Source organism: Verticillium dahliae, genomic scaffold (assembly GCF_000150675.1).
Source record: "Verticillium dahliae VdLs.17 supercont1.2 genomic scaffold, whole genome shotgun sequence".
Taxonomy (NCBI): domain Eukaryota; kingdom Fungi; phylum Ascomycota; class Sordariomycetes; order Glomerellales; family Plectosphaerellaceae; genus Verticillium; species Verticillium dahliae.
In genome coordinates, this window is record NW_009276916.1 from 1,166,493 (window position 1) to 1,180,688 (window position 14,196).

General features: G+C 55.9%; 5 protein-coding genes across 5 annotated transcripts; 1 reads left to right on the forward strand and 4 right to left on the reverse strand.

Annotated features, from left to right (window-relative positions):
- Positions 1 to 46: 46 nt before the first annotated feature.
- Positions 47 to 1,014, forward strand: VDAG_01197 (F-box domain-containing protein; the record flags this gene model as incomplete). The annotated part of the gene is made up of 2 exons (XM_009650083.1): positions 47 to 794; positions 890 to 1,014. The coding sequence occupies 2 exons, from the start codon at positions 47 to 49 to the stop codon at positions 1,012 to 1,014; spliced, it is 873 nt and encodes a 290-aa protein (XP_009648378.1).
- Positions 1,015 to 3,201: 2,187 nt separating this feature from the next.
- Positions 3,202 to 5,309, reverse strand: VDAG_01198 (drug transporter; the record flags this gene model as incomplete). The annotated part of the gene is made up of 2 exons (XM_009650084.1): positions 3,202 to 3,369; positions 3,516 to 5,309. 2 exons carry the CDS (start codon positions 5,307 to 5,309, stop codon positions 3,202 to 3,204), a joined length of 1,962 nt encoding a protein of 653 aa, XP_009648379.1.
- An 878-nt stretch (positions 5,310 to 6,187) lies between these two features.
- VDAG_01199 (uncharacterized protein) lies at positions 6,188 to 7,454 on the reverse strand (the record flags this gene model as incomplete). Its single annotated transcript, XM_009650085.1, has 3 exons — positions 6,188 to 6,804; positions 6,878 to 7,305; positions 7,387 to 7,454. The coding sequence occupies 3 exons, from the start codon at positions 7,452 to 7,454 to the stop codon at positions 6,188 to 6,190; spliced, it is 1,113 nt and encodes a 370-aa protein (XP_009648380.1).
- A 549-nt stretch (positions 7,455 to 8,003) lies between these two features.
- Positions 8,004 to 12,547, reverse strand: VDAG_01200 (multidrug resistance protein; the record flags this gene model as incomplete). The annotated part of the gene is made up of 4 exons (XM_009650086.1): positions 8,004 to 11,114; positions 11,166 to 11,817; positions 11,872 to 12,309; positions 12,498 to 12,547. The coding sequence occupies 4 exons, from the start codon at positions 12,545 to 12,547 to the stop codon at positions 8,004 to 8,006; spliced, it is 4,251 nt and encodes a 1,416-aa protein (XP_009648381.1).
- Positions 12,548 to 12,950: 403 nt separating this feature from the next.
- On the reverse strand, positions 12,951 to 13,930 carry VDAG_01201 (DUF757 domain-containing protein). The gene is made up of 2 exons (XM_009650087.1): positions 13,758 to 13,930; positions 12,951 to 13,687 (listed from the first exon to the last, which is right to left on the reverse strand). Exons 1-2 carry the CDS (start codon positions 13,836 to 13,838, stop codon positions 13,268 to 13,270), a joined length of 501 nt encoding a protein of 166 aa, XP_009648382.1. The 5' UTR covers positions 13,839 to 13,930; the 3' UTR covers positions 12,951 to 13,267.
- Between the last annotated feature and the right edge of the window lie 266 nt (positions 13,931 to 14,196).

The following is a 14,196-nucleotide window of genomic DNA, read 5'->3' on the forward strand; positions in this document are numbered from 1 at the left end:
GGGCGTTACAAGCGCGGCGTCACGTCTAGTCCCAGGCCGAGACGCCATGATGCTGGACAACCATGCAGGTTATGTCTTCAGCAACTTCTCCCTCGCACGACCCGTCAGTGACGACGTGGCCACCGAAGCCCTTTCCAAAGCCTTTCCGTACGACTGCATCTGGCCCCCAAAGCCCATCCCTGCAGAACACCGGGTTGCAGGCTTTGGCGCTGTGCCGACGGCTGCGGAGGCGCTCAATGAGAAGCCGCAGTCTCGGGCCGAGGCTTCGGATCGCGCCTTTCGCATACGGCAGTGGATGGATATGGCCAACTATGTCGGCTCCGACATGCTACCGCCCATAGCGCTCATGCCGCCCCGTGGGCCGCCGTTCGGACCCCACATTGGCGAGGAGATCAATACGTATTCGACCCTGGACCCGGCCCTGTACACACCCACGACGCACAAGCCGTGGCGCGGCATCTGGGTCGGCGACTATAGCGGGCACGGGTGCGAGTTTCTTTTGATCAACCAGCCCGACGACAAGGACGCGACGGACCAAGAGCTCGGGCTCGCGAGGAACGCCTCGGAGAGTGATGAGGATTGGGCGAAGCGACAGCTCGAGGCCAGGGTGTACCGCGGCAGGCTTGAAGCCATCAAGTTGACGGGAGACGCGAATGTGCCCCGCGGCGAGTACACCTTTATCGCTGAAGACCTAGGTCCCGAGGGGTCTGCCGGTGTTGCGACGGAGGAACCCTTTGTCGGAGCGCGCATCGTCAAGAGCAGGGGGCACGTGGCGGATACAGGGTACTTTAGCGGTATGTTCTGACGGCTGCGCATCTCACTGCTGCACATGTCACCCTCCTGCATGCACATCGGCCGGGGTACGTGATTCGCTGACGTGCTCCAACAGACAAGTACATCGCTTCACAGCTGTTTTTGATATCGCCTAATAGGCTGGCGCAATTCTGGGTGGACTTTGGGCATATAAGTTATTTCGAGCGCGTCGACATTGACAGTCTGTTGACCGTATCATGAGCATGCATGAGAGAGGCAGGGCGGCCCCCCCCAGGTTACGAAGAAGCAAAAAAGTACATGGCTTCACGGCAGAATGGGCATACGATTGTTTTTTACCTCAAGGTAGGCGACTTGAATTTTTTTTACAGAAGCCCGCTAGCTACCCTCTGTGACTATCTACTTTGCGTGTTTTCCCTTTTTCCTCCCATCACGCTTTGTCCTTGTTGTTCTCACACATGTGTCTCGCATGGCTTGCTATGTGCTTCTTACCCGGTTGGCTTGACTTACCGCATCGTCCTCGACCATGGAAGTCAGATACACCGAGTTTCTTGTGGTCTGGTTTAGCCGCGGCGACCACAGGATCCGCAGATCATGCCGCCGTACTCGTTGCGGTACCCGCAGACGCAGGTCCAGGGGTTATCAGCATTGACGGGCTTGGGAGCCTCAACGGCCTTGGCAGGAACGAACTTGCCGTTGGTGTTGCCGTTGGTGCTGGCGTTGGTGCTAGCGTTGACCACGGCGGCGCCGATGGTGTTGTTAACGATGAGGTTGGTAAGGTTGCACATTTTGGCTTTTACCTTTTGCGAGTGTTTTGTTTTGTGTATGTGTGAGTGTGGTATCTTGTTTGTGTGTTGGCTTGATGAGGAGAGGAAGGAAGAGAGGACATGTTGCGCGCTTCGCCTTATAAGCAGATGTGCACAAGGTCGTGTCAACGCTGCTGCGCTCGGCGTGTGGCGCTGGTGCGAGATGAGGAGGTTGTGGTGGTGAATCGTGGTCGTTCTTCGCGGTCATGGTCCTCAGACATGGCTGTTGATGTGGGCTGTGATGGATGAACCTGAAAGGCGCGTCAGTGATCTTGATGAGGCGTGTTGATGCGCGGGGGACAGCTTGCGGTACAAGGTCAATGGCTTTGTGAATAACGTTCACCAGTCCGTAGTCCCACCGTTGGTGTTCGCGTATGATGTTGCTGGTTTGGCGGGAAGCCCTTTCCATTGTCGTGTAGCAGTGTTCAGACTGAAGATTCGTTGATGCTAGGGCCAACGACGCTGTGCTCGGCCACCCCTCCCGCACAAACTCATTCTGCCAGCTCACCGGCTGTCGACGAGGACGGACCCGGGACGCTCCGCTACGGTGCCTGACACCAGACTTGGAATCAACATCTTTCACACAGCATGGAGCTGGCAAATCAAGAATGAAATAAAAGGCTTTGTTCGCGCAGCACGCCGCGGGAATCCCGCCAACAGCCACGCTCCGGCGGTGCTGCGCGCTGCACAAAGAAGGGCACAAAGGGGCCGGACACGTTCCCTTCACGTTGCGATTCAAGTTGGCAATTCACCCTCATTGTGCGTGATTCAGTTCCCATATCCGAGGTCAAATCATACCGTCGCAGATTACATTGACTGATCACCTTGTAGATTCCGATTTCTTCCTCGTTTCCTCACTGTCCTGTTCGCATCGACGGCACACAACCATGACGTCCCATTGCAACTTCGAGGCCATCGTGGCAGTCCGCGGCCGAAACAGCCTCGGTCGCCGGCTCCTTCACTTCTGGCAAGACGAGCCATCTAGAAAATGGTACTTTCGCCGTTCTCTCCCGGCGGTAGCCCCTACGTAGACGACCACTACGAGCCGACATCATGGCGAGTTTGAACTCTTGAGCCTTTCTGAGACGGGCGCCACGACGCGTTACGCCCAAGCCAATGGCGATGCAAAAGTCGACATTGCCAACTCCAATGACCAAGTTGACAGCAACTTTGTCGCGCAAGAACTGCATCGAAAGGCGGATGCCGTGTTCCTCGGCAGGGTGGAACGGCCAATCGTCGTGATGCAGTTCAGCAAGGGGAGGGACGCTGTGTCCTGCCCACGTTCGAATCAAGCAAAGCATGGCATACCCTCCCCAACGACAGTTCGCGTGACAAGTGACAGCACCGCCGAAAAGCTCGTCCTTGGGAGTAATGGCTCTGTCGCCAGATTCCTCCGCACGCCCGAGTCGAATTCGTGGGTCGAGCTGGCGCGATACCAAAGCTGCTACACGCCAGCGCCGATGCATTCCGTATCGCAAAGGCCCGAGTGTTGGACGTTACTGGAAGGAGCAATAAGGTTGTGGCATGCGCCCAATGGAGGGGCGCTCGCGAGGTCGCGGTGTCGAAGAACGCAGCAGTCGGAGCGAGACGTTGATTTTGCCCAGTCGGTGGCGGCTTTGTCTGATCAGAGATTCAGTCCCGGATCAGTCGTCTTGGGTCGCTCAATATGTCTTCCTCGACTTGTGGTCTGGGAGATTGTCGTTTTCAAGCCTGTGCCCGGCTTCTCAGAGTACCTCCACATCATACTGCAGTGGACAAGATCTCTTGCTGGAGGCTGGACGGTGAACGGGGTCTGTGTGCCGCTTCAGTAGACTGTTTCTCGAGGCACATATCATCGTCACTTCTTTATCTCATGAATCATAAATCATTACTGCGATTGTAGTGCCTGTCCAGTGTCAGTAATCCGCCGTCATGGACACTCCCATTGATTGAACTTACAATGGCGAACCTGCTCCGCGACCGGATCCGTTGTCCGAAAAACACCAACGCCCACGGTATGACCGTCAACGCCGTGGCGATGCCGCCCAGCAACGCACCGGCCCGCGCCTCCCCCAGATTCGTGAACAACGCCCCCGTGACCAGCGGAAACGCACCCCCTAGCAGATTCCGGCAGAACGACTGCGCGGCGAGCGCCGACGAGGCGTACATGTGGTAAATGTCGGCAAAGTAGTTAAAGGTGGCGAGGTACACAGAGTAGATGCCCCAGGTCGCGAGCCCGATGCCGAAAGCAGGCGCGATCCAGTGCGCGTCGGAGCCGACGGTGAAGCCAAAGAGGAAGAGCCCGACCGGCAGGAAAGTCGCCGTGAGGCAGGTGAAGTAAAGCCGCGACTCGGGGGCCTCGGCCGGGAAGCGCCGCCTCATGAGGAGCCAGAACGCGGAATGCGTCTCGACAGGGCTGTCGGCTCGCCATTGGGGCAGGTCCAGTAGACGATCCTGGTAGATGCTGACGACGGTGCCGACGCAGGCACCGACAATCATGGAGCCGAAAAAGTACCCCGATTGTTCCATGTTCATGCCGCGTACGCGAGAAAACGCCAGCGGGATGGTGCCGAAGGTGCAGTAGAGCACCGCCCAGGCAAAGGCACACCAGAGGGAGAAGAAGAAGATGACAGGTTCGGCGACGAGTAGGTGGAACGGCCGAATCATCGATGTTTTCATCAGCTGCGCCAGGGAAGCGCGCTCTTCGTCCTCCTTCACGAGCCAGCGCAGGCGGACTGCTGTTGTCATTGCTCGAGAGGGCTGGTCGGCGGCTGTCCACGGGCAAGAGGCAAGCTTTTCGTCGCTGCCCGACGTTGTCGTGTCGCTACTGTCGCTCAGAACTTCAGGCTCCTCGAAATGACAGCCGTAGACGCCGGCATCCTCCAGTGCTTCGTACCATTCGTTGAGGATCTTGGCCCTGCGTGACAGCAGGACAGACCCACGACTCTCGTCCAGAAAGAAGACGATCAAGACGACCAGCACGGCGTCCACAATGACTTGGTGCCAAAACACCCACTTCCAGGCAAGAGTCTTGTTCCTAATCCTGCTCATCATAACGGCGGCAAGGAGGGGCCCAGCACCAGTGCCGGCCAGGACCGAGCCGCTGAAGAGGGCCATCGGGGTATTGCGCGTATCCTTGTTCCACATGTCGGCAATGATGCCCCCAATGACGGAGCTGAAGACGGCTCCTCCGATGCCAACGAAAAGGCGGGCTATCAGCATGCCAGCCAGGTTCGGCATGACTGAACAGACGGCCTGGAAAGCAACGTAGGTGATACCCGAGGGAACAAGCACGATTCTTCTGCCGTAGATTTCCGAGATGGGTGCTAGTACCATTGGTGAGAGGGCAAAGCCGATGCAAAACGTTGTAATGCCGGCAATCATGGCAATATTGGACGAACCAAGGTCCTCTGCCATGGCCGCTACGGGAGGAGAGTACGAGCCAGATGTGTATGCCGTGAGGAAAGTCGCCGCACAAGACAGGGCTAGTACGAGATTCTTACGATGCTGGGGCCATTGCAATGGTGAGCCGAACTTGGAGTCGTCGGGACATGGTGGTAGGCTCTGATGCGCGTCCACGTCAATATCTCCAAAGCATATACTAGGCAAAATGGTGTCAAAGCCGAGATATCGGTGTGTGATGGGTGTGTTGGCATCGAATGCAAAAGGAGCAATGGGTTGTCGGTTCTCGCCCAGGTCTTCATGCGTTGAGGGCCTGCCCTTGGACCGAGGCGCATCGATATCGCCCTGCATGGTGTATAGGACGAGTATTCATGCGTGACATTGAGATTCATTCCAAAGCATGGAAGCCACCAGGTAGCGAAGAGATTCGTTCAGTGGAGTGCGCTGGAGGAGAAGTCCAAGGCGCGCCGGCCCGCAGTCGATGGGGGTCCTGCAGTACATGAAATACTTTGACATGACGAGTTGAATCTGAGCGCCGAGCGGCTAACATTTGTTCGTGGTGGCCCGGTGTGGACGGGAATAACAGGGTTTGCAAGCTCGCTGCAGGGCTCCTACCACGGACTTTTACAGCACTGCTGAAGACCCAGAGAGGGCGGTCAGGAGGTGGATCTGGCGGAGAAGCAACTAGGATCATAGCCTATGTGGTGTCGCGATGGTGGACTGGGCATGTTGGAGATCCGGGTATGCGTCCAGCGGGTAGGTTTGCGTGCCTAGTGGTCATTTCCCCCCGCCCCTTTCGTCATACGCAAGGGTCCTGCCTTTTACGGTGCGAGCCATCTTGTCGCTTTGCATCTCCAGGATATTTCCGGCTGAACTGCACAGCTCGGCCGCCCAGGAAGTCCGTGGGGTAGATAGACCAAATGTCTGGGCTTTGTTGTATGGGGAAGGGCGGAGAATACGTATTGCCGTGTATTTCCGCCGTGGCCCGACGTTCCGCGAATGGTTCCGGGATGTGAGACCTAACGACAGTTATCATCAGCAAACAAAGCATCTTCACGAAGAGGTATCTGCCCTAGCGCGTGGCTGAAGAGAAATTGTTTCGATTCTTTTCTCTGAATGCAGTCTGTTTCTTATGGCTTCCAATGTATCATCTGACAGCCGTTCATCCCAAAGTCTCAGATTCTTAACTCAAGTTTGCGAGTCCATAGCAAGCGCAGGCCGCCAGGCACCTATGTACGTGCGGAGACATCAGTTCCATTGCTTGGAAGCTCCGCCGGATATATCTGTTGACCGTGGACAGGACGCGAATACTCGTCGTGGCTCGAAGCGGGAATGGGAGTCTCGTGGTATGCCCGGGGCTCCTGGAATCCGCCTGAGCCGTGCTGGCTGCCCTGATGGTGCAACTCGGCCGGAAAACCAGCAGCGGGGTCGGTCGCGTAGCGCATGGGGTATTCATAGGGACCGCGCTGGGCGACTGTATCCGTGGCGGGAACAGGAGGGCCTGCAAAAGTCGGATGGTCGTCTTTGTTCCGATTTTCCTCATCCCAGTTCCGCTGGCTGCTGACGTAGTTTTGGCAAAGCTCAATGACTTCGTTGTTAGCCTTTCTTCTCTTGTAGCAACGCTTAAGGCGAGGCACGACTATAGCCATCATAAAGAGAAAAAGCGCAAAGACGCCGATGGCAGCGATGATGATCACGACATGCTTGGTTTCAACCTTGTCCTTCGCCTCTGCAGCGGCAACACTAGTGGCTGCAGGTTCAGCGACCGAACTAGAGGCAGGGGCAGTTGCAGTCTTGATAATGGTCTCAACGACAGTGGATACCTCGTGCTCCTCAGAGGTTCTAGCTTCAGTTGAGGCAAGAGTAGCTACGGCGGTCAGGATGCTTCTCCTATACTGAGCACTGGTGCACTGACTCACAGGTATCCACGAGGGAAGTCACGGGCTGGTTCGTGATAGTGCCTTCGGTAACGGTTGTAGTCGTTGTGATCGTTCTTGGAACATCAACACTGTCGGGACGGTGCCACTCCAAGGTGGTGCTGGTGAAATAAAGAAGCGTGACTGTCTTGTCTCGGTCGCTAGAGGTCACAATGGCCGTGGGGTTGCCCCACTGCCAGTTGGGATCGGTAATGGTGAGGGGATAGTCAACGTCGTTGTCGTCGTCAGCATTCTGGCGCTTAAGGTTGCCCTGATGGTATTCGGAAAGAGCGGCGGGCTTGAGAAACTCTGTGACAAGGGAGGTCTGCAGAATCTCCCGCTGCCTGACAGAGGCGATCACAGGGGTAGACTGGTCACTCTGAGCGTGCTGACTGTCTTTGTTGTTCTCGATGATACGCTTCTGGTCGGAACTAATAAGGCAGTTCATTAGCTAAATAACAAAAAAGAAAAAAGAAAAAAAAAAGGCGGAAGTCACACGGGATGACTCGTACCTCTGACTGTTACGCTGCAGAAACATTCCGTCCTTGGCAAGCGCATCGACTTGGTCTTGGTAGGCCATTTTATCCAGCAGGCCCGCTAGAGTTTGGAGGTGACGACAAAGGGAGGAGTGTGTGCTACCCTACGGAGAACAGTATTGGATGCGTTTTCAAGGTGACGAGTGGTGCCGTCGTTGGGAAAGGCACAGGAAAGGGATGCACCAAACGCGATACAGATACCTGCGTCGAGGGTTGTATGCGGGAGGAAGGAAAGAGGCTGTGGGATCGATACCACAAAGGTTGTTGCCCGTCTGCAGGTAATAGGGAAGAAAAAGACTGCATTCACCAAGGCATCTATCTCCCTACTGCGGTGTTGCTTGCAGAGGAGTTGGGCAATGGCACGTGTGAATGTGGAAGGCACGGTTGAGCAGGAAGTCGCGATGCGAGGTTGGTGGGGACTTCCAAGGGGTTGTTTCCTCTGCAGCATCACTGCCACTGTCACTCTCTGATATAGCCGATCAAGTACGAATCAAAGAGGAAACACGAGCAATGATAGAGCCTTCTTCTTGTCGATTGCTTCGAATCCCCTTATACTTGGATATCGTCACCTGACCCCCCCTCCACATCGGCCTTCAGACGCCAACCAACCTTGCAAAAGCCCCGTTTCGTCCCCTCAACTCCTCGCAGGTCCCTTCCTCAACCACACTACCGTCCTCCAATACCAAGATCCTCTCGGCGAGCTGCATCATCTCCCGAGCATGCGTCACAATGACAACCGCCATGCCAGATTCGCCCGCCTCGGCTATCAGCCCTCGAATCGTCCCCTTCACCATCTCCGCCGTCTCAGCATCCAGCGCGCTCGTGGGTTCGTCCATCACCAGCAGCTTCGGTCGCCTCGCCAGCGCTCGTGCGATACAGACCCTCTGGGCCTGCCCTCCTGAGAGAGTCTGTCCACCCTCGCCGATGAGGGTGCCGTAGCCTCCAGGCAACGAGATGACAAAATCGTGAATACCAGCTGCTCGCGCTGCATGGTCGAGACTCGCCTGGCTGCGGAGCGGAGACGCATCGGGCAGACCGTATGCAATGTTCTCGGCGATCGAGGCAGGGAAGAGGAAAGGGGCCTGGGGAACGAAGGCCATGGCTGAGCGGAGGTGGTGTTGGTCAATGTCCCAGAAGGGCCTCCCGGCGAAGGTGAGCTGTGGGCACTTCTCGAAGGAGACAAGGGTCGGAGGCGGGGGTGAGTAGATGCCCATGAGGAGAGATATCAGAGTGCTCTTACCACAGCCTGAGGAACCGACTATGGCCGTGCAGGTGCTGGCCTTGATCTCGAGGGAGAGGTTGCGGAGGACCTGATGCGTGGGTCGAGATGGATATGTAAAGTTCAGATTGGCCATCTTGATCGGGAGGGGCGAGGCAAGCTTGCCGCGCCCGGTGTCGAGATCCTCTTCGTCAGAGGATTGTATTGGTAGGCTGGCGTAGTATAGCATCTGCGCTGCTGTGGCGCGAGCGGCGGCCAGCTGAGGAATTGTTCCGAGAAGAGATCCCGCTTGGCCCATGGTAAAGAGAACAAGGTTGGACACCTGCTGGATCTGCGCTGTCCCTGCCTCGTACGTGCCCACAAGCACCATGGCGTAGTAGAACACGAGAGCCAGCAGGAAAAAGTTGACGGCTTGATACAGGCCGAAGAGAGGCGAGGTGTACGTCGCCCGCCGGATGCCGAGCTTGAAGGTGGCCTCAGCCGACTTGTTATACTTCTTTGACATGTAAGCCTCGAGAGTCAGATTCTTGACGACGCGGATATTGTTGAATGTCTCGGCCAGCACAGCGCTCGTGTCTGTTGCGCCCTGGTTGCAGGTCGTCTCCCACTTTGTGCTTGTGTAAGAGAAGGCCTTGACAGTCGCCATGATGACCGGGCCACCGGACAGCGCAACCAAAGTCAGTTTCCACTGAACGAGCAGCGCCCAGATGAAAGCCGTAAGCACCATGAATGTAACGACGATGAGGATGGGGGCAAAGCGGCCGACGATGTTCCGCATCTCCTCGGCGTTCCTGTCCATGCACTCCGTAATCCGACCAGCTGAGTGCTTGGGCTTGTCGAACCACAATTTCGGCTGCTGTAGGATTCGCTTCAATGCCTCAATTCGCAGTGCATTAACCCAGGCCTGACCCGAATACTCCATGAGGTATCTGCCTAACCAGGTGGAAAGTCCATCGATCGCTGCAACAGCCACCATGACGACGGCCCATTTCTGGCCGACTGACCGCTGTACGTCCTCATCCGCCCAGAAGGTCTCGAGGAGCCGGGTGAAGGCGAACGCGAAAAGAGGTCCGGAGACAGCGACAAGGATGCAGAGAATGATTCCCGCCAGGAGCTTGAGGCGGTCCGGATTCGACAGCTGCGCCCAGACCGAGCGCGAGAGCACGATGGAGGACGGGTTCGAAACCACAGTCCCTTGCGCATCTGCCACCACCATATTTGGACGAGCGGCGTCAGGTCCACGTTGGGTGTCGAAAGCCTTTTTGTCAGGTGGCAGAGGGTGAGAAGTTTGCCGCCATGATTGCCGACTGACAGGCGTGCCGGTCCGAAGATGTTGGATGTTCACTCCCGCCATCTGCACAAGGTCCAAGCTGTGCCTCCAAGAAGAGGTGGTATCATCGTAGCCGCTGCTCCTCGGTCGCGTACGTACGTTTACCGCTCCCTTACGGTTGTCGTCAATTACGGACGCCTCTCCGTCTGCTACATGCCACGACAGACCTCGACTGTATCTCATTTGGCTCCGAGAAGGGGCGTCCCAGATCCGCGTCATTCTAAGTTCAGTTGCACGTGTGGTTCCATGTCCGAGAGAGAAAGGCCGTGGCGAATGACCGGTTTCTGGCCTCTCGAAGGCCCGGTCTAGTTCCCGCATGATCATCTTTCCCACAAAGGATGATTCCCTGGGATTTGATGCTAACGGACTGTCAGGATCGGCGAATGACTCTTCGAGTGGCGATGCAAGGTCCGTCGAACCCTCGCTTTCGATAGCCTCGTCGCGCAAAGCAGAAAGAAGCGCGGCAAAGAGGCCACCCTCGTCGCCAGCGATATCTCTTCGGCAGCCTTCTTGTACAAGACGACTCTTGTCCATGACGAAGACGTAGTCGTCGTTCTTGATCTGGGAGACATCATGCGTGATGATGATGGTTGTCTTGTCCTGGCGCCAGGCGCGGACAGCCTCCATTACGAGAGTCTTACTGACAAGATCAAGTCCGCTGGTGACCTCGTCGAGAATGAGGATAGGAGGGTCGCGCAGCCTGGCACGGGCGAGGGCGATGCGCTGTTTTTGCCCGCCACTGAGACTGTAACCTCCTGTGCCAACCGGTGTATCGAGCCCCTGGTGCATAGCGGCAATCGTTGACTGTAGAATGGCTGTGTCGCAGGCTGACCTTACCTCGTCGACCGTGACATCGTCTGGAGATGGGTGGCCGAATGCCACGTTGCGGAAGAACGTCTCGTTGAACAACACGCTTGTTTGCTGGATCAGAGTTATATTCCTCCGGATCCATTCGTCATCGAGATCTTGGAGAAGATGATGGTCGACCAAGATGGTTCCAGTGAGCGGTTCATAAAAGTTGACGAGAAGATTGCCCAATGTGCTTTTTCCAGAGCCGCTTTTGCCAACGATGAAGCACGTCTCGCCAGCAGGAAAACGAAAGGATGATTTCTGGAGGACAATCTGGTCGGGATTCGAGGGGTATGCAAAGCTCACCTACCAAACGGTCAGTCCAGCAGATCTTCACACACGCAGCGGTCGACTTACACCATTGACTTCAATATCCCCAATGCAGCAGCTCGGCTTGTGGGTGCCAACACGCTTCTTTCCCCTGCTGACAAACGCGCCAGTCTGTCGAAGCGACTGACCAGCCGCCATCCCCTTAGCCAGTACAAGCCACTGCGGCATCAGGTTCTCAATGCCCTGCAAGGCAGTCAAGGTGGCATAGAACGTCGTCAAGACCTGCGCCGGGCTCGCGCCCTCTTGCACCAGCACAATGCCATACCAGAAACCCACCGCGAACAGGCTGACGACCCAGAACTTAGCGTAGCCCATCTGCACCGCATTGCAGTGCGCCTGTACGAGATATTGCTTCATCGAAGCGTTGATAGAGTTGAGGTAGTGCCATACCTCCGTGTCGAAGCCGTTGTAGATCTTGACGAGGTCGATGCCCGTGATCGACGAGTTGGCGTACTTGGTCGCTTCCGAGAGGTGGGCCTTCTGTAACTGGATGGCGGGTTGGAGGCGACGAGTGGCCAGAGTGAGCGCAACTATCGAGACGGGAACGGTGGCGAGCAGGACCAGGGTGAGCTTCCAGGACATGTAAAAGCTGACAATGAGACAGGCGACGGAGACGACGATATCGCTTATGAGAAAGCCAAGAACCTGGGATGTGGCGATTTGCAGTTCACGAGTTTGTCTGTCATGTTAGATGCCATTTCTATCGGTGTGATGAGAAGAAAGGGAGACTTACGACTCAATCCGCACGAGAAGACTGGAAACGCCTTCGGACTGGGAGTCGTACCAGGACATTTCTTTCTTGAGGAGGCTCTTGAACATTCGTTCGCGAATGCTCTTGGCCTGCAGCTCGCCGAAGAGAACCCAAGAGGCGAAAAAGACGGTGTTGGCAGCCCAGTGACCGGCTCCAAGCCCGCAAAGAATCACACTCAGGGCTGCCGTGCGTTTAATTGTCTCTGGGCCTCCGACGGAGCCGTCGGCAACATCGACGGTATACTGGAAGAAGAGACCGAGAGTGACGGCCAACGAAGTCTTGAATGCCCCGACAGCACATGAAGCGACAACTGCCGGGACGAGAGCGACGCAGTGTGTCCATCTGGTGAAAGCAAAAAGATCTCTCCACGAAACTTTGACGGCTGCGGCAGACTCCATCTGATCTAGATCTTTGGAGATGCTATGTGAAGGCTGTCGTTTGTGACGAGTTCAAAGATATTTCGTCTTGAACGAAGGATGATTGCTTCGCCCACGAGTGCTGTCGGTCCGTAGAATATCTGATCTTTGCGATGGAGGCATATCTGAACATGGGATCGTATGGGAATAGAAGAGATGGAGTCATGTTCATGCGCCAAGCAAATTGGTAACCAGAGCAGGGCTGCGCGTAGGAACAAGGAACAATCCAAAAGCACGAGCATTGCGGCAGGTCGAGAGAGTATTCAGGTTGAATTTTGGCCGAGGACCAGCTTTCATTGTGGTGGTTGAGAGTCTTCATATTGTTCTGGGCGCCTGTGGGGCCAAGTGTTGGGGAACAATCGTACACCACAGGGGAAGGAGGTTCAGCTGAACAGCACACTTTCCTAATATGCGCTCATGAGTAGTATGCACAGCGGATGTGAAAGACTTGCGATATTTGCGATTTCTGTGTTGGACTGCCCAGTATTTCCGTGATTTTCGTCCGGATCTGGAGGAACAGCCGAAATGCAGCAACGATTTTGTCTGGAAGTAGAGCTTCGTTTGGTATCGACCAACTTTGAACGGAGCGTAGGCGCAATCAAAACGCTCGTCTGGGGAGCAGTGAGGTTCAAAGAAGATATCTCTGGTTACACTTGAGGCACAAAGAAATCAATAGCTCCGACCTTTTCTCCATGGTGGTGGCCAACGACGACGCTTTCCTTCGAGATGGCGGCGACCTCAAAGCCGTTCTCGTGGTGTGTGCCACCATTTTCAGCCTGGGCCGCTCAATGCGTGTGCCACCGAGGCGCCCAGCGCCACCATGGCATGTCGGTTCAATCAGATGGTATGGCGCCGTGGTTTCCAGAATGGCGTCGCACAGTTTTTGCAGGCAGCCGGAGCCGACGGAGTCAGAGGAGATCTGTGCCCAAGGCTTGTCATTTCATTCATAAACCACCCGCTGCCTAGCTAGACGCCTTCTTGGCCTTCTCCGCCTGCGCCTGCTCGTAGATCCAGTCGTTCAGCCCCTTGCGGTTCCGCGCAATCTCAACTGCGTAGAACTGCATGCGCGGCACAAAGATGACCTCGTTCTGGCCGTACTCGAACTTGGGCCCCGTGCGCATCATGGTGCCAAAATTGTAGTCATCGACGCGCTTGTCGTAGGCCATCATGAAGTTGCGCCACCTCTCCTTGCCCTGCTTGCTCTTCATCTTGTCTTCGTCGATCGTCTCGGCGGGGTCAAAGTCGGGAAAGTCCTTCAGGAGGTGCGCGTAGATCTCGTCGTCGAGCTTGGTCAGGCGCAGGGTGGAGCCCTTGACCTTCTCGAGGATGGACCAGTAGGTCTCCATGTGCTGAACGGCCTTGACGGCAAACTGCTTCTCGATCTGTCGGAAAAGCGCGTCCTTGGTTAGCATTTGCCATTTTCGTGAGTACAATGGAGGCAGGTGCGCTCACATCCTCGAGGTTGTCGGCCTCCGCCGCATTGAAGTTGGACGGGACGTTCTGGGACGTGAGCTGAACGTCATCGATATCCATGGTGGGCAATGTCCGTGGGGCAATTTTGCGGGTGTTTTTCTTGTTCTTGCAAGGTCGCAATACTGCTGTGTAGGGTTGTAGTTGATGTGGGCAAACAGATCGGCTGTGGTGTTGAGGCTTGCGCAAAACTTGACATGACCAAGTGCAGGTCGAAGGTGGGGTGTGGGGTTCTGGGACCATCGAGAGCCTTCACCGAGCTTCGGTGTAGCGCGGGGCAGCACAGTTATTATGCACAGTTTTCCAAGGTAACATCACTGTGATGACGACATGTGAACTGGAAACCACAAACCACCAGAACACCACAACATTGACGTCGCGATGCAAGCACCGCCCGTCTTAATCTTGAAGCCTTCTGCTC

Bases quoted from the DNA above. Each gene is read 5' to 3' on its own strand.
- VDAG_01201 (XM_009650087.1), bottom strand. From the start codon at position 13,838: ATGGATATCGATGACGTTCAGCTCACGTCCCAGAACGTCCCGTCCAAC. The intron at 13,688-13,757 runs GTGAGCGCACCT...CTTTTCCGACAG, and splicing joins AGGCCGACAACCTCGAGGAT to ATCGAGAAGCAGTTTGCCGT.